We start from the raw sequence: 23,524 nt of genomic DNA on the forward strand, positions 1-23,524 counted from the left end.
CTTCATCACGGTGTTGAACCCGCCCAGTGGAGCTATGCTCGACGCACACGAATGGAAGACTCGATCCGTTTCTCGATAGATGTTCGTCAACTCTCCCAAGCAAGCCTCGATCAGCATCGCGTCGCTGGAGTAAAACAGCACCTCTGTCTGCGTCACCGATAGTAACTTCTCAACGTCACCCCGTTTCCCCCGACGCATCCGTCTCGAGATCATGTCTTGAAGATCGACAATCAGCGCCGCCTGGTCCGCTACCGCACCTTGGAATTGGTTTTGCCACGCTTCAGCAACAATACGATTTCGCTTCTCCTTCATAGCAATGATTCTCCACGTTGAGACTGATCGCCTGAGAGGCAAGGCCAGCAGCTAGTTGAATCCCTGTTGCTTCATGTGCGCTTCCAGCCGCTTAGTCAGAGTCACCACTTCTTGTTTCAGTCGTTCACGCTCCGATTTCTGCCGTTTGGGGTAGCGCTCGCGTCGTTCCGTTCCGGAGAGTGGCAGCTTCTTCTTGGTGAACGCCGCGAGTAGCTCTTCAGCATCTCGGAGCAAGAGTTCGTCGCCTACGTCCTCGAAGGCCAATAGGTTGGAGTTGTCTGAAGACAACTGCGCGTTGGGAACTTCGAAACATGACGAGGTTTCCATTTTCTTGACTGGAGATACAATATTGAATTGTGAGCACAGTGAAAACATGTATGATGTGAAAGGCGGCTCTGTACATGGTGCCACCCAATCGTTGACTAGTCACGCCTTTGTCTATACGGGAAGACCGGCTATCCCGGTTGTTTTTATCGTGCATTGCAACGTAAAGTGACCTACTAGTAAATGACAAATGCTGACACTATTCCGGAAACAGTCCCAAATTCTGCGCCAAATGACGCATTCAAAACATTTCTGGGCATAGCAGTAACAGCTCAGCCACGGTACTGCGCGCCAAGCGCTACAAAGGTAACAAAAGCAGCGAAGTGTTTGCCCCCGGTGGAAATGTCCGCGCCAACAGGGTCATGCGCACGATGCAAGAGCAGTACCAGGGCCCCGCAGTAAGAGGACCGCGCGCCTGCTGCACGAGGAGAACTGGGATATCGCGTCCATGACGTCAGTGTCCTCCTAGACTGCAGGCTCATTTACGCAGCGATCGCCACAACGCCGCTCCTGCTGCTCCTCGTGCAGCAGGTGCATGCTCCGCTTGTGATGCGGGGCCCTTACAGTGTAAGAACACCTGGCTGTTGTCTGGTTGAAGCTACCCACTAAAACTAGTGCTGTCGACGTCACCTGTTTTAACGTCGAGCCCCTTCGACGTCTGATAGATGCTAAGTTAGTAGACTTAACACCCCCATAACACCTCCCATTTCAGGCGATTTCATTGGTCAAAACATCAGGAAGAACACGTACCACGTCGTCGGTACAAACATATTTGGCATGTGCCATATCCAACATCTTCGTAGCTGCCACATTTACAACCAGGGAGCACTCTTTTCGCCTCGCTTTCAAGAGCAAGGAGCGGCTGCATACCCTCTCAAATAGGGCTGACCACCGCTCATTAAGCACCCAACAAGATCCGAGCGCTTCTGGTCATGGAGTTTACCCATTTGGCTGTGTCAAATCACCTCCCAATGGTGCTTAGTTAGCGTCGATTGCAGGGCTTTCAGTTCAATCTGCCTACTGCAGAAGACTTCGCTTCCATATCAAGACCTACCGCAGTTAAGTATTTAAAGATGGACGACAATCGGCGCGAAGCTGGGGGCTGCTTCGCTACACCTCCACCTACGCGGCGAGGGATACCGCAAGCGCCAAGGGCAAGGAGGTCCAGCGGCACTGATCGACGGCATCACGATCTTCACCAGGTGCAAGATCGACCATCAGCCCTGTTGCTCCTGTGTCAACAATGGTTGTGCCGCCAGAGAACCAAGCATGAGACTCAACTGGTGGGTAGTAGGCGGCATGCCCAGTTTTTTTGCCACGCGGGCCTTCACGGCCCGTCAATATAGAAAGTTAATGAATGACCTTTACGCCCAACGAGCGTAGCATCGGCTGCCACAGGTTCTTGCGCGTGACCAATTTGAGATCTGCGTGGCGTCGATGGGTGCCAGTGCCTCCTCCTCCTACTGGATCCGTACGGGTGGGCAAAGTGCTGTCCACGGGCTAAACCACCCAGGCCTTGAGCACGTTCTTGACCTCCATTTTCATTGCGTGCATTTCTTGCGTCTCTGCGCAGTCGTCTCTTCCTGTCGGTGCTGCTGCAGTGGTGCCATCTCCTCGTCCTCCGTGCTGTTGACAGTTGGTGTGGTGCTCGTACGAGGCGCAGCGGAACAACGCACCCCACAGCGGCGCTGTGCCGAGGCAGGTCAGCCACAAGTATTAATAAGCCACGTCAATGCCACTGACTGCCGCAAATTGACTTTACTCTATTTACTGAAATAGCCTCTGACCGAGGTGTTATCCGATCGTTATGAAATGACGTCAACAGGGGTTTAACACCTAGTTAACGTTATCTCCGGTAACACCCCGATAACCCTCGACGTCGACAGCACTAACTAAAACAAGCACTTATGATTGAGCAGCTCTTGCTGCTGCTGACGCCTAGATCTCGATAATTGTGGACCTAGCATCCTGTGAGTACTGTAAATCATTACACCCTCCTTTTCCATAAGCCTGCGAATCAATCCTGCCCGTGCGGGAGTAAAGTTATGTACTTCATGGCTGCACTTGGTACTTGTAGACCTTTTCACGCCGCTAATATGCCATGGTTCCTACAAAACCTGAGGCTTTGTATGGACCACTACGCTTACGCTGCGCTTCTTCCCATTCATGAAATTCTTTCGAGTTTCTAATGTGTGTCGCCATGGTTTCCGTGATTGTCAAGCGCCGAAGTGCCTGATAAAAGTGTGCATGTGCATCATCCAGCATCCCACGCCTCGCTAGACACACCGCGACGTTGTTGTGTACAGAACTGTTCTCGGCGTTGTCTTTCAGGAGTGCAAAATAGCCGTCACAAGCGCGGTCGTTGTCACCAAGAGCCACGAGAAGCTGTAGCCGATAAAGCTCTGACTTCAGTGTACCGTGTGGCGAAAATTGATAAGTCAGAGTCCATAATTGTCGGCATTCGATATTGTCAGATCTGCATCGTCCGACACGGAGACGATATTCGGCCCGTTGGCCGTAGATTTCCCAATCACTCGGGTCCGTCCTAAATCGCACAAAGAATTTATTAGAGCAGAATGGCGACTAGTTCATTACTATAGCACAACGTACCGAAGGGAATACTCATAAAGCGAATCTTCATTTCGCCAATGACTCAAAAGACTCGTTGAAATCGAAAGCAGCGTTCCAGTCAGTAATAGTCATATCGCCCACCAATACGCTTTGCTTGTGCGAATGAGCGAAGTATTCGAGATGTTTGCCTACTTGTTTGAATATCGAGCACTTCTTGGCGCTTTCCGTTCTGGTGCATTCCATGCTGGCGCTGCCAGACGTCGATTTTCATTTGGAGTGTTATTTTCCTCGGAGCAGCAAGTGCGCAATTGCATATCCAGCGTAGGCACAGCACTAATTGTAGTCAGGTAAGCGTATCGATCCGCACCACCGGTGACAATACCATGGCGAACAAACCAGACACCGGCAGAAGCATACATCCAAAGAAAACAAGTGCGAGCACGTGCTTCGAAGCGTGCGGTTCCATAACTTCCATAACGCCGAAACTAGCACGACTAGCGTGATCATCGCCGGTAGGATACACTCCGGCTTCACTATACTGAGATCGCCCGGGTGTATTTGGTAGTGTGGTCGCAATTTTGAAGGCCAAAGCAGACACCGCAGCAGCCACATTGGTGCCGCAAGTGCTTTAAGCGAAACCACGTCTGGAACCCATCCTTCCGAATTCGAAATGGCCATGATAGAAACAAATGCAAACAAAATCGCGACCGTCGGCGATCTCCTGACAGCGTACGAAATCAGCTGCCCTGCGTTGAGCTGGTTTTGTTGCGGTGAGAGTTACAGAAACACCCAAGCGTCAACTAGAACGAATCCCGTGGGCAACATCAAGCTTGCACTTTTTGACAATAACGCACACATCTACAGCCCTACAAACCGGCAGAAGAGAAGTCAGCCATTCAAGTATTTGTATCTTCGAAAGAAAGGGTTGCTTTACCTGCAGAAATTAGAGTGCTTGGCGTGGAATCTCTGTGCAGCACTGTTAGTATCGCGCCCGATTCACTTGCCAAACTGTCCCCATTGCCCCCTCCAACGAGCTGCTCCAGATTATAGTAGATTTTCCGTACGTGAACGAGAAGCTCCCAATAGCTGAAAAGTGCTGCGAGCGTGTAAGGCTGTGCAGAAGGCCAACCCACAACCTCGATGTGAACGGGGTGGCCTATGAACGTCGTCGCACTCATGCAGCAGGCATGCATGTGGAGACTGCTCCTCTCTTTTCTCTTCTGCAGCTCCAGCCCCGTTCTACCTCCTGGTCCTTGCAAATCCGACATCAGGTTGTCGACATCCAGCACCGCCGCCGACACCTTCGCCAAGACGAAACCCGCCGCAAAGCGTACAACAACCGACACGAGTCGAACCCACCACGCGTCCAGCCCCACCGCTTTCACTACTGCAAGCCTGAGCATCCAACCCAGCGCCTCGTACACATTGAGTTGCACCATTGTGAACATGGCGTAGAGCGTCTCCAGACTCAGCGTGTCACGCAGTGCGTGGTTGTCCAGGAAGTTGGTGCGATCGTCCCAGATGTACACAAAATCCTAGTCGCCCGAATTGCTCGTCGACAGCAGCGGCCACGTGTAGATCAGTAGAACGTGGCAACACGTTCCTCTAGAGACAGTAGCATGATCGTGCCCTCGCGAAAGATTTTGGATACTTTGTTGCGATTGGACGAGATTTTTAGATACTCTACTGGTATTGGACAAGGGTTGATTTGATAGGGGTAGGGATATTTTTAAACAATTTTTTAGAAAATCCTGCAGTATATAGCAGTATTCTTGTAGTAATTGAATAGGACAGACTTCGCAGACCTCCAGGGCGACTCATCAGGGATAGACGACCTCAGAACACGCCTTGATTTTCGTTGTGCATTGCAATAACATGTACTGCATCGCCGATGTCATTATAGGATTCCCACATATGTCATAGTGCGCAGTGTGCCAACGCGATAGGGTTTGGGTGGACACGAAAAACTGACACCGACATCAGCTGGTCTCACTGATCTCTCTCATCAACGCAATATGGTTAGGTTGGACACGTTACACTGAAACCGACACCTGCTGGTCTCGCCAGTCTTATTCATCAGCGCGGTAGGGTTAGGGTAAACATGATAAACTGACACCGACACAGCTGGTCTCATTAGTCTTATTCATCAGTGCGATAAGGTTAGGGTAGACACGATAAACTGACACCGACACATGACACGAATAACACAACCACGCCCCAAAGCGTACATTCTCCTCTGGGATCGTGGATATAAATTATAGGGGAAATTTTATGAACTAATTCAAAAATACGTCCGTAGAGAACTCTGATCACCATAATAGAAGGCTGCGTGCACCAAACGTACCTTGTGATAAAACTCGTATAACAAGCACACAGATCGAGTGCACTCCACTGTACTACTTCTACATTCCCTTTGGTAAGATGGCTCACAGCCTTATATATTTCACACGAACTTATTATCGCTGTGTTAAGTGTTGTCTTGATATTGCTGACAGTAAAATTTACTTTGGTTGGCTAATACCAAGTGCACTTTATAATATATGTGAGAATAACGACGTCGGCGATGCGGTACATGTTCATGCACAATGAAAGTCACGGCGTGTTCTGAAATGTCTATCCTGATGAGTCCCCCTGGAGGTCTCCCAAGTCTGCTCTACTCAATTGCTACAATAATACTGCAGTATACTACAGGACTTGAGAATAAATTGTGTTTTAAAAAAATTACGAAATCAATTATGGGTTAGATGAGTTGCTTTAGGTGCCGGTATGCAGCTGGATAGCTGAAGAGTGTGACTAAACATCACGCCTGACTGGCGCTTTGTTTACTCTCGGACAAGCCGCAACCACACGACGAGGATCACGAGTAAGCTGTGTCACCTTGAGCAAAGCTGATCATGAAGACATCATGGCCCATTCACTCCCCACACGTTATACCTGTCACTCCGACATTAACCGAGAATGAGCGACGCCGTCTTCAGTTCCAAGGGCCTGCTACTCACACTGCAACAAAAAGAATTCCTAATGCCCTCCGACACGACTTATCCGTGGTGGGGGCCGTCTCCCACCGTATTTTCGTGCCCCCAAGAAACCCAAGGCCCATCTAAGCCACTAGGGGAAACTCTCGTGCTCGAGGAAGGCGACAAAAACGCGCTTTTGGTCGCCCTGGACGGCGGTGAGTCGATCAACCCGAGTTTTGCCCTGCTATCGAAAGTGGGGGATCGGCATCGAGTGGGTCGGACTTTTGAAGTCGTACCTGCTAAGAAGGCCAGCCCAGTCGACTCGGACGAAGCCCTCAAATTGATGGTGCGACGCGCCAAAGCAACCAAGCGGCGCAATCGACACCGCCAGCGCGTGAAAGAAGAGTGGCAGTCGTTGAGGCTGCAGAAAACTCTTTTGAGTGCAGAACTGGAAGGGCTGCTGGTAAAACGCTCTCAAGGCAACAACATCAAGAGGCAGGCATGGAAAGAGATGGTGTCGAAGGAACTCGCCGCGCGATCGCAAGCTGAAGCACAGCAGCGTCAGATTCGAATGGAAATCGAACGCCGTGCTGCTGTCATACACACGCTCCAAGATATACTCTACACGCAGCAGTTCCTCAACACCTCAGCACCGCAGGACTGGGGAGTTGACGATATCAAGCTGTACGAGAATTTCGAGAGCGATTTGGCGGCAGCTTATGCTCAGACCGACGCTATTTTTCACGGATGGAGTGTTAAAGGAGAGATGGACGCTGTTACAAGCTTTTACGATCCCATTCTTCGACGGGATGCTGTCCAGAATCCCACGTACTTCGAGAGTGCATCTGCCTTGACCATACCCGGCAAATACCCGAACGCAGCCAAGGCTATGTTTGATGCCACGCGCCAATTGCATCGTCAGAATCCTCAGCGGAGACTATACGAGACAGACGAGAATCTTTCCAACACTATTGCCGTCAAGCTCGGCTCGGTCCACCATTGTGAGGAAGGACGAGTGGTCTCTTTGACGATGAGTGTCGTGAAACGCCGCTTTGTTGAATCGGATCGAACGGTTTTTGTTTGGCGCTGCTTTGTCGAAGGTGAAGGAGAGTTTGCTGGTACAGCCTTGGACGAGACGGGCTGGAGTGTGCTTCGACCGACGTCGTCAGACTCAACCGATGTTTGGACATGCGTGCGTTGGGTGCCCATCCACCGAAATAACCAAGCAGCAGTCACAACTACAGATGCGTTTTTCGCGAAAGCTGTGGTACGATCCTCTCAGCCAGATTCACTGAAGCTTGCGCAGCTTATGGCAGAATTGCTTATCGACAGCAAGCGAAATGATCGGTGTGCCACATCCTACCGAATTCAACTGTAGTAAAATAGACGTTGTGGGCTACAATTGAACGTGTTCATCCCATTGCATTGTCAAACGTTTAAGCCTTCTAATGTATCATCAGCAGAAGTTTCTCGAGTGGTCGGATAACTTCACGCTCCTCCACTTTAATGTCGTACTTCATCATGAACTTAGGTGCCAATGATTTGCCTGTACTTGGCCAACTGTATGGTGCGTATTCTATCTGGCAAATCCGTTTGGGCCGAATCCTAGACCGTTTGTGTAGTGGGCCTACTTTGGCTCACTACTTTAGCTTACACGTCTCGCTACGTGCATGAGGAAGCGTAGGAGTTTATTAATACTTTGAATTAATTATACTTGAGTCCACAAGTATAATATAAATCAAATAAAACGCCAAGTAGCTAGTTTAAGGTAGAATGAGAACTGTATTGTTTGTAAATTGATCTTCCTCCTACATCTGCTAAAACTGTTTATCATCTATGAAAGGGGTTGACAGCGGCTGGCTGTCAGAGCCCCGCCAATACGCACGTCTCTAATTGGTAGAAAGATGCTGCTTTCTACCAATAGGATCTTTTGGGTAGGTGTGGACCACTCATTGTGGTGGCCCACTTCAATGTATCCATTGGTGTGACTTACACCAATGTGAGGAAGTATCTTAAACTTTTAACAGATATTTATCTGTTAAACCATAAGTGACAAATGTCATGCACAAGTGACAGTTGTCACTTGTGATCGTTGTCGTGCACAAATGACTGTTGCCACTTGTGTGTGTAACCCCGTTACACCATCCCCCCGTTAAGCTTAGACGTGTCGGTCTCGACACGTCAATTATTATTGACTGCTTGTCAATTGTTTGTGCTGGGGGTTTCCGTGCTCATCTGTAATGAGCACGATCAAGCTGAAGACTACCATTGCAACAGAGTGCAAATCTCTGTTGCTGAGTACCATGCGCGGTAGCGCGAAGTGCGCCGCTACAACGGGGACAGACAACACAGTGTCTGTGTACGATTCTTCGATGTCGACCGCGTCTGTGCGTCGACATCTCTAAGCGAATTTTTGTTGCTTACCGTGATCGGGTAAGGAAGCGCCAAAGCACTTCGAGTCCTTCTCGAAGTGAGGCAAGTATTAGCAACTCCACGCTGTTGCGGTGGAGGCTGGTGTCCGTGCGCACGGTTCGTCCAGGTGGTGGTGCGTATTAGCAACCGCGACCACAACAGCTATACTATATGTATACCACAACGTTTCGTGGTCTCCGTGCTAATTATCTAGCACGCGAGTCGTCAGGCGTTGTAGATTACTACAGCGCTCGCACTACCTTCTTGCTGGTAGTGCGTGTTGGTCTTCGTACTCCTTCACCATGCCCAGAACGTCTTCCATCAGGACGTTCCGTGGTTCCCACGTGTCGTGTTGGGGAGGGAAATCTCTCCAGCGAATGCGAAAACAATCCGGACCTCGGATTGTTTTCCTATGATCAACAATTCGCTGGACGATCCAGCGAATTTCTCCGCGTGCGTCTCGCAGCGGTGGCGGAGGTGGTGAAAACACGCCCCGATGGTCAACACCGTGTTGACCTTCATCTCGTGTCGCTCCACGACCAGGTGACGGTCGTGGAGTACCTTCAGAGCGCGGAGGTTGCCGCTCTGTACCATCGTGTCCCGGCTGTGGCGGTCTCCCAGACCGCCTTGAACGTGCCGGTCGGGCTGTAGGCCCGACTGTATTAACTGCTCCAGCGCGACTACGCGCTGGAGAGGAGAGTTTCTCCAGCCGAGTCTGTCTCGTCGGGTCAGACGAGCCATGTGGCTCGTGCTGGAGGTATGGCTTTAACCGCCCGACATAAAATGTCAGGTGGAGCCGCATGCTAGACGGTATGTCTAGCGTGTATGCGTTACCGTGGCGTGCCATCACCGTGAATGGCCCGATGAAGCGCGGAGCAAGCAAGCTTGCTCCGAAATCCGAAACTGCATGTTTAGGCAGGTTTTGAGTAGATAACAAAACCAATGAATCCACTTTGAATTCATTTGTGTTGCCCCTGCCAATATTATCGGCGTTCAGCTTCTGTTTATCCACAGAAGCTGGAATCGTGTCCTGGACACACCGAATTACGGCTTGTCTTTTATTGATGAAGTCAATCGCATCCGAGCTGAACTCGTTCAGCTCGCTCTCCGCTAGAGGCCCGGCCTCTGCGTGGTTCTTCGCGGTGTCTGCGCCCAGCGCTGACCCTTGGTTCTTCCTGCCAAGGTCTGCGCCCCGCGCAGACCTGGTTGTCTTGTTGCTTGTTGTTGCAGCTGACACTGTGCAAGTGTCAGCGGTTTTCTGTGGCTGCTGTATTGCAGTCGTAGATCCTCCCCCACTTAAAGTGGGAGCCACCACTCCGAGTAAACTCGGCAGACGGGGATGCCGCATGGCATTCACATAAAACGGTGTATGCCCGGTCGAGGCATGCACCGAGTTGTTGATGGCGAATTCCGCCATCGACAAACACTCGCTCCAGGATTAGAACGAGTGAGCGTCGCTCTTCAGAATGTCGACGAGCACGCGGTTCACGCGCTCGGTTTGGCCGTCCGTCTGCGGATGGTCCGCAGTCGACATTGAAAGCTGGCTCCCAAGAAGTGTAAACACTTCTTGCCACAGGTTCGCTGTGAAGCGTGGGTCTCGGTCCGACACAATGTCGGTCGTCATGCCATGGTGTTTGAACACCATGTCAACAAACAGATTGGCCGTCTGCTTCGCGGTCACTTCTGCCGGCACCGCAGCAAGATGTGCCATCTAGCAGAGGCACCGGTATTTCCTCCGCTGTCCGGGGGAAGACCAACGATGAAAGTCCAAAGTCATGAACTTCCAACACTCCGACGGAGTCGGCAGTGGTTGCAAAGGAGCCTGCGTGAATGGCGCAGGCTTCACGCGCTGGCATACCTCGCAAGCACGGACGTACTTGCGTACCCACTTGTACTGGTGGTGCCAGTAGAAGTCACGCGTGAGAAGGACGTACGTCTTCTGACGGCCGGGATGTCCCGAAGTCGGGGCATCGTGATACTCGTACATGATCCTGAGTCGCAGGTCATGGTCGTTCGGTACGACAACGTGGTCCGCGTTGTCGTCGACTGCATTATAAAGAAGCAGTCCGTCGTGCACCCGATAGCGGTGTGCACGCGCACGAAGGTGCTTGGGCAACTTCTGACGAGCCTTGTCAGAAGGCGCTGTGCCATAGGCCAGCAAGAGCTTCGCGTCCGCGTCGTGCGCGAACGCGGTCGTCACGTCGTCCAACAAAGACGACGTGGGTGTGCTCGTTCGCATGGCGTTAATGGCATTGACGTCAGCAGCTTCTGCATAATCCGGCCGACGTGATAGCGCGTCGGCCACCACATTCAATCTTCCGGGTTTGTATTCGACCCGGAAGGTATACTCCGCAAAGAATGAGAGCCATCTCGCCATTCTTTGTGATATGTGTGGCGACTTCACTGCGGTGCGCAGTGATGTATGGTCGGTGTAGACCGCAAACGGTCTACTTCCAAGTAGATACAATCGGAACTTTGCGAATGCGTATTTCATGGCAAGGGTTCCTTGTAATGTACCGGATAGTTGCGCTCCGCTGACGCGATTGGTAGTAGACGACACGATCACGGCCCTCGTGATCGTGCTGCATCGACGCGCATCCGATCGCGAAGTCGGATGCGTCACACACTACGTGAAACGGGCGATCTTGGTCAGCCACTGCCAAGATCGGTGCCTCAGTCAAGCCTCGCTTGACTGCATCCAATGCCGTTTGGCAATCGGTTGACCACTTCCACCCAGCTTCTTTCTTAAGAAGTTGTGACAGCGGGCAGATCTTGCCCGCGTAATCCTCCACGTACTTGCACAAGTACGTGGCCAAGCCAAGGAATGGTATCAGTCCCTTCACACTTGAAGGCGTTGGCCATTCATTGATCACTCTGACCTTTTCCGGATCAGGGCGAACACCATTCTTCCCTACGAGACACCCGAGGACGGGTATCTCGCTCGCCCCGAAGATAGACTTCTTCAGGTTCGCGTAGAGCTTATGCTTTCGCATAAGCTCAAGTAGCTTCCGGAGATGCACCCGGTGCATCTTAATGTCGGTCTTCCCGTCCACAGCCCGGCTGTGGATGAACACATCATCGAAGTAGCTCGGCGCGAAGTCGCGCACCGAGCGCAACAAGTGCGTCACGCACCTATTGAAGGTCGCAGGGGCGTTCTTAAACCCCTGCGGCATTACTAGTCACTCCCAGAGCATGCCACTTGGCGTGCTCACTGCCGTGAGAGGGGTGTCGCTCTCACGCATTAGGATCTGATAGAATCCGTCTCGTAAGTCGAGAGCACTGTAAACGGTGCTCCCGGCCATCGAATCGATGATAACATCTTTTCGCGGTATCGGCGTCTGCGCCGGTACCGTCGCATCGTTCAGCTTGTTATACGCATGAACGATGCGCCATCCGCCCTGTGGCTTTTTGACACAGAACGTCGGAGCACTGTGCGGGGACTTTGATTCCCGCACTTGTCCAGCTTTACGACGACTTTCAAAGAAGTCGTCGATTGCTTTTACTTGCTCTCGCGGCAGTGGCCACTGCCGCGTGACACAGTACTTCGTGCTCGGCACGAAATCAATCTCGTCCTGAATGCCCTTATCCTGCGGAAGCTCCGCAGGAATCTGTTCCGGGAGTACGTCTTTGTACTCCCTCAACAATTCGTAATAGGGACTCGACTTTAACGAGTCCCAACCTTGTTCCTCGAAGCGCTCTCGCTTTGTCTTCGCACTGAGAGTGTCTTCACTCTCAGTGGTACTTCCCATGAAGAGCTGCCTCAGCTCTTCGCTCTCGCTCTCCGTTCTTTCGCTGTTCGAAAGAACGCAGACCTGCTCGATGCGTCCATCGTGCAAGTGGCTCGTGAAGCGCGTTCAGCTCATGGCTGGAAGCGAAGTCAACTCCGACGCCGTCGTCGGAGGACTAGCGAGTTCCATTTCACGATACTGGAATCCAGTATCGGTGCGCGTCAAGACGCTTAGCGTCTCGACATCCGGCGTCGCCGCCTCAGTCTGTTCAGCAGACTGGTCTGGTGGCGTCTCGGTCCCGGACCGAGACTTGCGCAGCGTTCTCCGCATGCGCCGTCTTCTTGTTGTGCGGAGCCCGGCCCCGCACAGTTGTTCTTCTGGTCCAGGCCCGGCCGTGGACAGTTGTTCGCCGGCGGACCCTGTCCGCGGGCGCGCGGTATCAAGCCCGGCTTGACCGCATGTTCCTTCGTGCAGCTCGGCTGCACGGAAATTTGTCCTTTCGCCGGCAGACCCTGTCTGCGGGCGCGCGATATCAAGCCCGGCTTGATCGCATGGCGCTTCGTCGTGCAGCCCGGCTGCACGACAGCATGCAAATTGCGTCAGTGCGGTACGTTTGCAGCCGTCCGCACTGTTTGCAGCGTCAACCCCCGGAGTTGACACGCCTTTGTCACCTCGACGCCAGTTATTGGCGGAGCCCCTCATCACCGGGGGTGCGTTGACTCCCGGAGTCGACGCGTCGTCGTCGACCTGACCTCTTCGGGTCAGGGACTGTCCCATGCGTACTTGAATGTAAGTGTTGGTTCCACGAACCAGCACACCCTTTTCTTCTGACGTCGGCTGCACGGCCGACGTTGGTCTCACTTGTGCGGGCCCTCGCGCACCCCCGGGGCACTCCGGGACAGCAGCATTAAGCGCTCTCTCGACTGGTGAGCCGCGCGCACCTGCTGGTGCGTGCGCTGCGGTAACAGGGCCATCGCTCTCTGTTCGCTGTCGCGACCGAAGCGCACGCTCGTGCGCTTCTTCCAGTCAATTACCGGGTCATGCCGTGCAAGCCACGGAATGCCCATAACAACGTCGAACTTATCGTCCAGGTCCAGGACGATAAAGTGTTCGACAAACACCCGTTGTTTGTAAGAGAAGCGCACGTTCACGACGCGCTTCTCGGTCTTCACGATGGCACCTGTTGCCAATCGAACTTCCAGAAGACTTCGAGGTACATTTACCTCCTCGAAGTCAAGACTCGGTAAACTCCGTAGTTGTACAAAGTTGTTCGACGCACCCGAATCTACCAATGCTCGAAGAGAGTCGCTCGCTCTCTTCGACGTTACCTTCAAGATGACCAGGTTCGGCCTGTCATCTTGCTTCTTGTAGCGAGATCTGGTCTCACTGGGGGCTGCAGTCCTCAGTGTCGCGTGCCCAATGTCGGCACGCGTGACTGCATTACCAGTAGGGCGCCCCGCGCCTACTGGATGTTCACGTTTTTTGTTTGTTCGCGGCGATGCCCGGCATCGCCACGACGGCCACCATTGTAGTGCACGGGAGCCGTGCACTCTCTGGCAAAGTGACCGATCCTTCCGCAACGGAAGGATCGCAGCCCATGAACCGGCACTTGAAGGCCTTACCATCAAAATTCCGGCGCTTCCCGTTTATAATGTGCGCATGGCCGACTGAACCAAATACCATCGTGTTCTTGAGCTGCGGCTTGATTCCTGTAACGGGGTTACACGCACGAGTGGCTTGTAGCCACTTGTGATTTAACAGATAAAATATCTTTTAAAAGTTTAAGATACTTCCTCACCTTGGTGTAGGCCACACCAATGGATACATTGAAGTGGGCCACCACAATGAGTGGTCCACACATACCCAAAGATCTTACTGGTAGAAAGCAGCATCTTTCTACCAATTAGAGACGTGCGTATTGGCGGGGCTCTGACAGCCAGCCGCTGCCAACCCCTTTCATAGATGACAAACCGTTTTAGCATATTTAGGAGGAAGATCGATTTACAAACAATACAGTTCTCATTTTACCCTAATCTAATTAGTTCAGTGTCTTTATTCAGTTTAAATTATAGTTGAGGACTCAAGTATATTATATTCTAATGAAAACTAAACTACCGTTTCCGCATATGCGTAGCGCAACGTGTAAGGTTAAGTAGTGAACCGAAGTAGGACCACTACAATAAACACGGTAGGTAGGAATATGACTGTCGGTGGTCACATCTACTGGTGTAGAATGTGTTCAACCCCGGTAGGGCCAAGCGAGTTAATCGCCTGAGTATTAATAACGATGAGTTATCACCAAGTGTTGGAAGAGCGAGAGCGCGCTCCATTTATTCTTCCCGCCAGAATATAGCGCTGGCACCCTCGTATCACGCCGTAAATCCCAGGGCTCCTCCTTCTGAGGGCCTGCGGGATATATTTGCGTGCACGAACGTGCTAGCTTTTACTGACGCTGAGTTTACGCCGGTCGACTAAGCGTAAACACGGTACACAGAGGAAAATCAATCCGGCGTGTGGGGAAAATTCCTGGTCCTTCAGGTTCTAACCCTAACAAGCCCATTGAGTCTTCGTGATTTGGTGGGTGTTGCTGGTGAGGAATTGTGCCATATATAATTTAGCGCGTGGTCTAAACGACAATTGGTGCCGCGACCCGGGATTGGTGTGACCTTCTGTGTTTCGTGCTACTGTAGGTCGATCGACGGTATGAGCAACAATAGAAGAAGTAATGAAGACGAAGAAACAAGAATAGCGAAAGGATCGCGTTCAGCGGTACCACCAACCGCATGAAGTCCGGCGGAACGTGTGGCTACGACAAGACAGCGGTCCTGATCACGCCGCACCTCGACCCGATTGCTGAGCGGACCGTCAGCTTCGACGACTCGATGACGGGATCCGACGCCAAAGAAGAAGATATGGAGGCTGACTACGACGACTATCTGGAGGGGAAGGCGCCTGCACCAGCGGCAGTGACACCCGAGAATCCGGAAGATGCAGCGCTGTTTGCAGGACGCAGTGCGGGCACGCTTTCGTTGTCACGAAACCTCGCGGTTGCGCTTAAAGATGACACACGCTCCGTTACGCGGAACCTCGCGGACGAACCGGATGGTGTAGATGGCCCTGGGCCAGCGTACGATGACTTGGAAGACTTTGAAGACGCTGCCGACGACTCAAGGTCACCGGTCCTGACGGCTCAAGTGACCGAGCAAACCTCCAGCAATCAGACCGCTATTCAACGGTGATACGCCGGCGGTGAATAAGGTTCTCGGTCGCATCTATGGCAAAATGAAGAAGGGCGATTTGGTCGAGCTATTCGAACCGACACTGAACCGCCAAGCGGTTTGAGCCTACTTGTGCCATGTGTTGGCTTGCCCCGTAAGCACTGTGACCATCGAACAAGTGGCGAAAGACACGGAGTGGTTGCTGAACGCATTGGGTCTGCGGCCGTCGCAGCACACTTCGCCGTCGACGCTGGCGTGCTAGGTGTAAGCAGAAGCAGGTGCAGAGCTCTGGAAGTGGAAGAAGCGACTACACAAATCCTTTTGGCGTGAATTCGTTCACTCGGGATGAGTTGTGGACCACTTAACGTACCTCACAAATGAAATGCTTAACAACTAAATTGCCATTACGCCAAATCGGCCCAATTCTTCCTGAACAATTGCTGTTTCTTAACACCAAGAAAGCGGTTTGAAACCAAGTCTAACAATAGGGTTTGAACGCAGCTTTTATTGATCAGATTCGACGCCAAGCATTTCCAGAATTATAGCGGACATCGCTAGATACCATTGATCTCAAAGCTGCGGAAGACAGGATCAAACAGAAATAGCTCTACATGCTTTGTGGCGACATCGTCAAGGATGTTATCGATGTTGTTCTCGCGACGATAGATGTCGACGATGGAAAGCCATCTCGACCACCTCGTGCTATCTCCAAACATTCACCTGGAAGGATCGCTAGGCTGCTATTTTATACTACCACTACCCTTCGCTTGGGGATATGGACACAGAAGCCACATGTCACGTATTTGGTGTTCACTATACAACATTCTCAAGCTGGACTACAAAATCCTCGTACTATCCAAAGTGGATCGCTTTTCTGGAGAACATGACTGTGCGCTCTGTCCTGCCATCGATTCCGCCTGAGTTTACGTCATTCATTAATTTGTCTGAGCTCTCATCTCCAGAATCAAACGGCTGAATCGCTCGAGTAAGGAGGACATCTGCCCATTTACAGTTCGTAGCTGAATATTAACAGGAAGAATGCATATTTGCAATCTGAGAGCACCTCTTAACGTTAACCAGAATGCAATTCATGACCATTTCATTTGCGAGGTACGGTATTGCGTTCTCGGACAGCCCGTGGGCCTCGCCGATCGTCATTGTCCTCAAGCAAAATGGCCAGAACATTCGTTTCTGCAGCGACTACAAGACGGTCAACTCGGTAACAGCGATTCTGGAATACGCGATGCTACTCGTCAGCGACATGTTCTCAGACCTGGCTGGATACGTACCTGTGCTTCAGATCGCTCGATGCGGTCAGCGGATTCTGAGCCATCGTGATGACTCTACGAGCCCGCAATATTTCGGCGTTCGTGTGCCCCCTGGGGCACTTCGAGTGGCTACGTATGCTTTTCGGCCTCAAGAACGCGCCAATGATCTACCAGCGTATGGTCGACAACGCATTATGGGGATTTGTGTAGCCAGAAGTCTAATGGAACGCCTTTGTAGCAAGATGAAAGCTGCCGAACGCACTGCGGAGTGTTGCCAACGACTCGAAGGCGGTCGAACCCGTTACACGACTCACTAACTACCCAGAAGTCGATATGTTTACGACCACCAAGCCGACGAGTCATCACTGGTGGCTGTGTTCGACAGGCCTTCCTTCGTAGACGATAATTGCTTTGGTGGTGAAGCCTTGGCAGTTGCGTGGCGATGCTAGATCGAAGCCTCAGTCGTTTCGGAGAATGTTGGATTAGCGTCAGCTTGACCAGACGTGTTTTCAAGCAAGAATGAGTCGACTTCATGCCCCATGAGGTGTCAAAAGACGTCGTTCGACCTCCCCCCCCCCCCCACGTCCCCAAGAAACGGATGCGATCACCAAGCTGTCATTTCTACGGACGAAGAAGTGTTTGCAGCCGTTCCTCAGCGCGCCACTTTATTACAGTCGATTCAGCCAGAGCTCTGCACCTGCTTCTGCTTACACCTAGCACGCCAGCGTCGACGGCGAAGTGTGCTGCGACGGCCGCAGACCCAATGCGTTCAGCAACCACTCCGTGTCTTTCGCCACTTGTTCGATGGTCACAGTGCTTACGGGGCAAGCCAACACATGGCACAAGTAGGCTCAAACCGCTTGGCGGTTCAGTGTCGGTTCGAATAGCTCGACCAAATCGCCCTTCTTCATTTTGCCATAGATGCGACCGAGAACCTTATTCACCGCCGGCGTATCACCGTTGAATAGCGGTCTGATTGCTGGAGGTTTGCTCGGTCACTTGAGCCGTCAGGACCGGTGACCTTGAGTCGTCGGCAGCGTCTTCAAAGTCTTCCAAGTCATCGTACGCTGGCCCAGGGCCATCTACACCATCCGGTTCGTCCGCGAGGTTCCGCGTAACGGAGCGTGTGTCATCTTTAAGCGCAACCGCGAGGTTTCGTGACAACGAAAGCGTGCCCGCACTGCGTCCTGCAAACAGCGCTGCATCTTCCGGATTCTCGGGTGTCACTGCCGCTGGTGCAGGCGCCTTCCCCTCCAGATAGTCGTCGTAGTCAGCCTCCATATCTTCTTCTTTGGCGTCGGATCCCGTCATCGAGTCGTCGAAGCTGACGGTCCGCTCAGCAATCGGGTCGAGGTACGGCGTTGTACTGCAGTGGGATCAGCAAAATCTGTGAGATGCTAGATCTAATTTTCCAACAGCGCCCGGACACCGACTAACGGAGGGAGTCCCACGATGATCCGTGATCTATGCTGAACTCCTCACCTTGTGTACCCGTCGGTAGGGCTGGATCTTACTCCTCGGATAGTGCAAGTGCTGATGTAGGTAAGTCTTGGCGAGATGCGCACTTAATTAAAGTATATGTAAATGAATGCAAACTTAAAGCTAATAGTCATTGCAAACATGAAGTCTGTTCGTCAACTTACAAGACTGATCCGGACAGGGCCTAGTAGGAGATCTCAAAATCGGTTCGAACCCGTATGGAGAACTCACGATACCGTACCAGGTACGATGCCGGTGTGCCTTTCGCATATGTGGCTCCCCCCCCTCCCCCAGGTAACATTGTAGCGTCAGTTGATGTTTTCTTTTCAAGTCCGAATGGTGTGACCCCTTTTTGCTACTGCAAGAACAGATAATTGTCGAGTTGTTGGATGTATTTTGTTTCCTCGGCTGCGTACCCGTATTGTTTTTGGGGCGACCGGAGCTACGGTATGATTCAGGACCTTCTGTCGACTCATCACCTATTGCCGACCCGATAGCTATAGGGATCATCCAGTAGGCAAATATGATTTGTAGGAATCCGTAGCAATAATACGGTGCAACTGAAGTGAACATCGACAAATGTATATTCTGGAGTGTAGAATAGCCATGCACGCATGGGTATTGATACTCCGCCCAAAGACCACAGGTGAAATTATTCGCATGCAAGTCAACTACCCGATTCAAGCCCTTCGTGTGTTGAACGGTAAACTCGTCCTTTCTCAGAGGCACCACCATTTGTTTCAACCTGTGTCTTGTTTTCAGCTTAATCATAACCAAGTGGATGATATCCATTGCATCATGCAGGTCGTATTTCTGCTGAAATTCGAATGATCTTCGCATCACTGTTTGGTTGATACCAGCAACGACGTTAAGGTGAGACCTGCTCCTAAATTCATAGATCCTGCGGTTGACCGACTCAGCTGAATTCGACTTCACGATTCCGTATCTTGAAACAGGAAAGTGGGCTGAAATCCAAATCGATTCGTCAATATCTATTAAGTATTCGGATGTGTCCGTACTGATAACCCCGATGTCTTCAAAATTGCGTCTACTTAGTTTATCAGTGTCTCGAGCTAGTTTATGAATTAGATCACCAAATCGGGTTTGCTTTATCGATAACGTTGCGGATAATTGTTCACCGCATGCCGAATACAGACGATCCAGGAACGCACGATGCACCGATGGCGTGACGCCCTTGTCATGATCGCTCATAAAGAAAAGGTCACGTAAGTCTTTTTGACAAGGTAGTGCCTTCAACAGGTGCTTCAAAAACCAAGTCCAGTCCCCACCACACTCCGCCGCATTCAATATTGCTACTCCAATGACTGCAATGTCGTGCGCACTGGCCATCGAAGAAGCAATGTTGAGCGTTTTCTTCCCGCACCATGCAAATGACTTGCATCTAGATCAATAGCTGGTATAAACGTCGTAAATGAGACAGAAGCGTCTGACCTTGGTGTTGATGTTTCGCTCGAAATTTGAAATCGTTCTGGGGTCATTTACTACGAACATGTCCAAGTAACTTTTAAGGAAGTGAGAGCTGCGTTGTAGACTTAGAACTGATCCCTCCCGGAAATGTTCTAAGGCACACCGAGCCGCATGGTTAGCCCATAAGCTCTGCGCACCCTGTTGGCAACCAGCTACGGCCTGTACCCGTCGCGGTTGCACGCCATGCAATCTTGATCAACTTCAACCAAGAATACCTACCGCTGACGTAGATCTGTGTGCGCAACATGTGTGGCAGCATGAGTCTTGTCGAGAAAGGTTATACGCACGTCTTCTGTTTTCGATGAAAGAGATCCGCACAGCTGATAAGAACACTCGGAATGTGACGAACTGACTACTTTTAAGATGTCGCGTCGATTTGAGGGTTTATTGTGCGCAAATCCGTGAACAAAGCAGTAAGGTGCAACACAGGCCTTCAACTCCTCGATGATGCTGGAGAATACGATGTCAACGGCTAGCTTCATATCATCACCTGCGTCCTCCATGACTAGGCCTTCTTGACTAGGAGCAGTAAGCGTACGGTTCCTTGTCGTTACAGTGCTTCCACGCCGGTCTGTTTCCGCGGCCGTCGGAACAGGTTCCGGTGGACAAGTGCACTAGCTGTCACTACTACACGCGCCTAAATATGCATCACATGCACGACAGCTAGTCGACCACCGTGTGGGCACACTTCTACCGGGGCCATCGGGGTTCTGCAGGATACTTGTGGGCATGGGGCCATCGGGGTTCTGCAGGATACTTGTGGGCATGGGGCGGGCGGGCTATTATGCCGCGGGGCTACAAATACCTCTCTTTGCTCTTCCACACCACATCTTACGAGAGCTATCCACCGGGCTGCCGATACCGGAGCATCCACCTCCTCGAGGGCTGCTGATACCGCTCGAGCACTCCCCTCACGCCTGCTCTTCGGACCCGCGTACTCATCTTCATCGTCATGTATTTAGTAGCATCGTCGAACGCTGCTCGCCATACCGGCGGCGCGACATCGCTGGTGACTGCGTGTCACCTGGCGAATTCTAGACTGACTCTACGCTACAGGCACTCAGTATCTAGCGTTACCTCGCGCACGCTACCGTAACCTTCTACGGACCCAGATTGCGCCCGTCAGCTGCCGAGCTCATCCGAGCCGGCGGCTGTCTGGGTGATACTCGTAAGTTCTTTGTCCTCGCTCTCCGTTGCACTACTGCCATTTGTCTCTGGTCCTTGATCGTCTGCTGCGCCGCATCTGTCCTCTTGAGCGTCTTCTTGATCGTCCTCGCTGCCCGTCACTCCTCCGCATAGGGGAATAGCCAAACTAATTTCCTTTGCTTACTCGCTTGCCCCATCTTCCGAATCGTCCCCGATTCGTGTCGGTTGTCGTTATTAGTCTGCTGTCCCTCGTCACTCCGCTGCTCATCATCGCTAATCTGATGTTCGTCATCGCCAATCTGTTGGGGTTCGTGCTGTTTCATCCGACGCGAGTGTGGCACCAATTGTTATTCTTGTGGTATCTGCGGCATATTAAGCTGTAGCTGGTTGGCTGTCTCGTTCGTCGCGGGCGTCATATTCAACATGCTGCACGGATGCACTGGCTGCTGTATCTTCATGTCGTATCCTACATTCGAGCCACACTGTACAGCGCACAGCTGTCCAGCTTCACTTCCTGAGTCCGTTACTTCGATAAGGCTAGCAGCGCCGTAGGTAGGCAACTGGGGTTGACACTACCGGTAGCACGCAGCTGTCCCACACGCACTTGGCGACCATCAGCTTCTGTCCTTAGCTCGATGCCACCGTATCTACCTTGCAGCTCATTATGATAACTTCGCTTGGGCTTGCGCTTCTCGTCACGCTCACGGGCTATTGGGCCTGCTGCTGTTGCTGCCCCCAGGCGCTCCGGCGATTCCCGGCGTTGTTGCAATCGGCGCATACGCCTGGTTGCTCGGTACTTCTTGGCCTCCTTTGCTGCTTGTCGCCGCTTGGCACGCATATCTTGCAGCGATCCGGTTTCTTCGGGGGCCTCCGGCATTTCGTCTGCGTAGCGCTGCACTTGCTTCTGCCACTCAGCCTCAGTAATGATCTCTGGCCTCAATTCTGGCAGTCGCGCTGCTGCGGGCACTCGATCGGCTGCTACACACAGGCTGGCGTCTTTGTCCCTACCATCAGCTCCTGCAGACATCCTCATGCGTTCGGCCAATTCCTCTTGCTGCACTATTGCTGCGGCAATCTGGGCATCCCTGCGGCCATGCTTCTGCTGCAGTAGATCGTCTACTTCTCGCAGTTCGGCTATCACTTGCTGCACCTTCTTTCTCAATACTTTGGCTCGCTCAACGTTGTTGGCTCTGAGCTCTGCTACCAACACGTGCTGTGCGTCAGTCAGCTCTTGCTCTGTTCGCCGTTGTCGCCTTCGAGCTGCCCTTGACGTGCCTCCGCTAAGAAGCAATCTCTTCCGCTACAGCCTTAGCGGCATTGTAACGGGGTTACACGTACAAGTGGCTACAAGCCGCTTGTGAATTTAACAAATATGATATCTGTTAAAAGTTTTAGATACTTCCTCACCTTGGTGTAAGTCACACCAATGGCTATATTGAAGTGGGCCACCACAATGAGTGGGCCACACATACCCAAAAGATCCTATTGGTAGAAAGCAGCATCTTTCTACCAATCAGAGTCGTGCATATTAGCGGGGCTCTGACAGCCAGCCGCTGTCAACCCTTTCATAGATGATAAACAGTTTTTAGCAGATTTTAGAGGAAGATCATTTTACTAACAATACAGTTCTCATTTTACCTAATCTAAGTCACTTGGAATCCTTTCTTACTAAACCTATATTTGTGTATTCAAATATAGTTAACCTAAGTAATTACTAAGTACTTACGCTTCCTCATACACGTTGCGCAACGTGTAAGCTAAAGTAGTGAATCAAGTTAGACCCACTACAGGCATCCCCTGCGCAGCTGCTGCATCATCCTGCCGCGGCGTCGTTTCCGCTGTCGACTCGTCAGCGTTTTCGAAACGCGCCAACACTGCGAGCACTGCGCTTGTGTCCTCCTTGGTTTCTTCCTCGGCCATGTCTTCAGCCTTCTGCTCGGCTTCTTCAGCTGCACCTTCCGTGTTCTGTTCCACTTCTGCGGCCGCCACACTGTCGCTCTGCCCCCAGACTGAACCACTGACGGGCTTGCTCTGCTCCCCGTCTGATGTACGTAGACCGGCATTGCTCTGCCCCCAGCCTGATTTACTCTGCGCGACCGCCGTTTCTTGGCCTCGTCTGAGTGCCTCGATACGTGGAACACATCACCACGCCTGGTGCTGCTGGTGCTTGCTTCGTCCTCGGGCGGCGTGCCCTCCTCGCCTCGAACCTTCAATGGGGTGCTCCTCCTCTTCCGGCAGTAGAACACCCTCATCTACTGCCGCGGGCCGTTTCCCGGCGTTGCGGCTGGCGTCGCCTTCTCTTCCGGGGCGTCCTGGTCGCTGTTGCGGCTGTCGCTAGCGGCCTTGTCTTTCTGCGCAGTCGTATTGTGAGCATCAGCCAAGCGCGTAGCACACTCGCGCCACCAGTGACCCGACCGGCCACAATAGCTGCATGATGACTCCACCTTCCTCTGGGTAATGGGGCGATTGTCGACGGATCCGTGGTTCTCGAGCCCAGCCCCGCGTTCTCGTCTTCTGCCGCCCCTGTTCCATTGGTTGCCGTACCCTCTGCCGCTTGTATCTGCCGGCGGTGCCTGTCAATTGCGTACAGGTGCAGCAGGCTGTTCCTCGGCAGCGGCTAC

At 52.1% G+C, this 23,524-nt stretch overlaps 1 protein-coding gene across 1 annotated transcript; it reads right to left on the reverse strand.

Moving 5' to 3' along the window:
• Positions 1 to 363: 363 nt before the first annotated feature.
• IUM83_19472 (Tetratricopeptide-like helical) lies at positions 364 to 21,936 on the reverse strand (the record flags this gene model as incomplete). The annotated part of the gene is made up of 3 exons (XM_067944523.1): positions 364 to 647; positions 4,451 to 4,742; positions 21,508 to 21,936. 3 exons carry the CDS (start codon positions 21,934 to 21,936, stop codon positions 364 to 366), a joined length of 1,005 nt encoding a protein of 334 aa, XP_067789598.1.
• Positions 21,937 to 23,524: the final 1,588 nt, after the last annotated feature.

The sequence above is a fragment of the Phytophthora cinnamomi genome, assembly GCF_018691715.1.
Source record: "Phytophthora cinnamomi strain GKB4 chromosome Unknown Contig51, whole genome shotgun sequence".
Taxonomy (NCBI): domain Eukaryota; phylum Oomycota; class Peronosporomycetes; order Peronosporales; family Peronosporaceae; genus Phytophthora; species Phytophthora cinnamomi.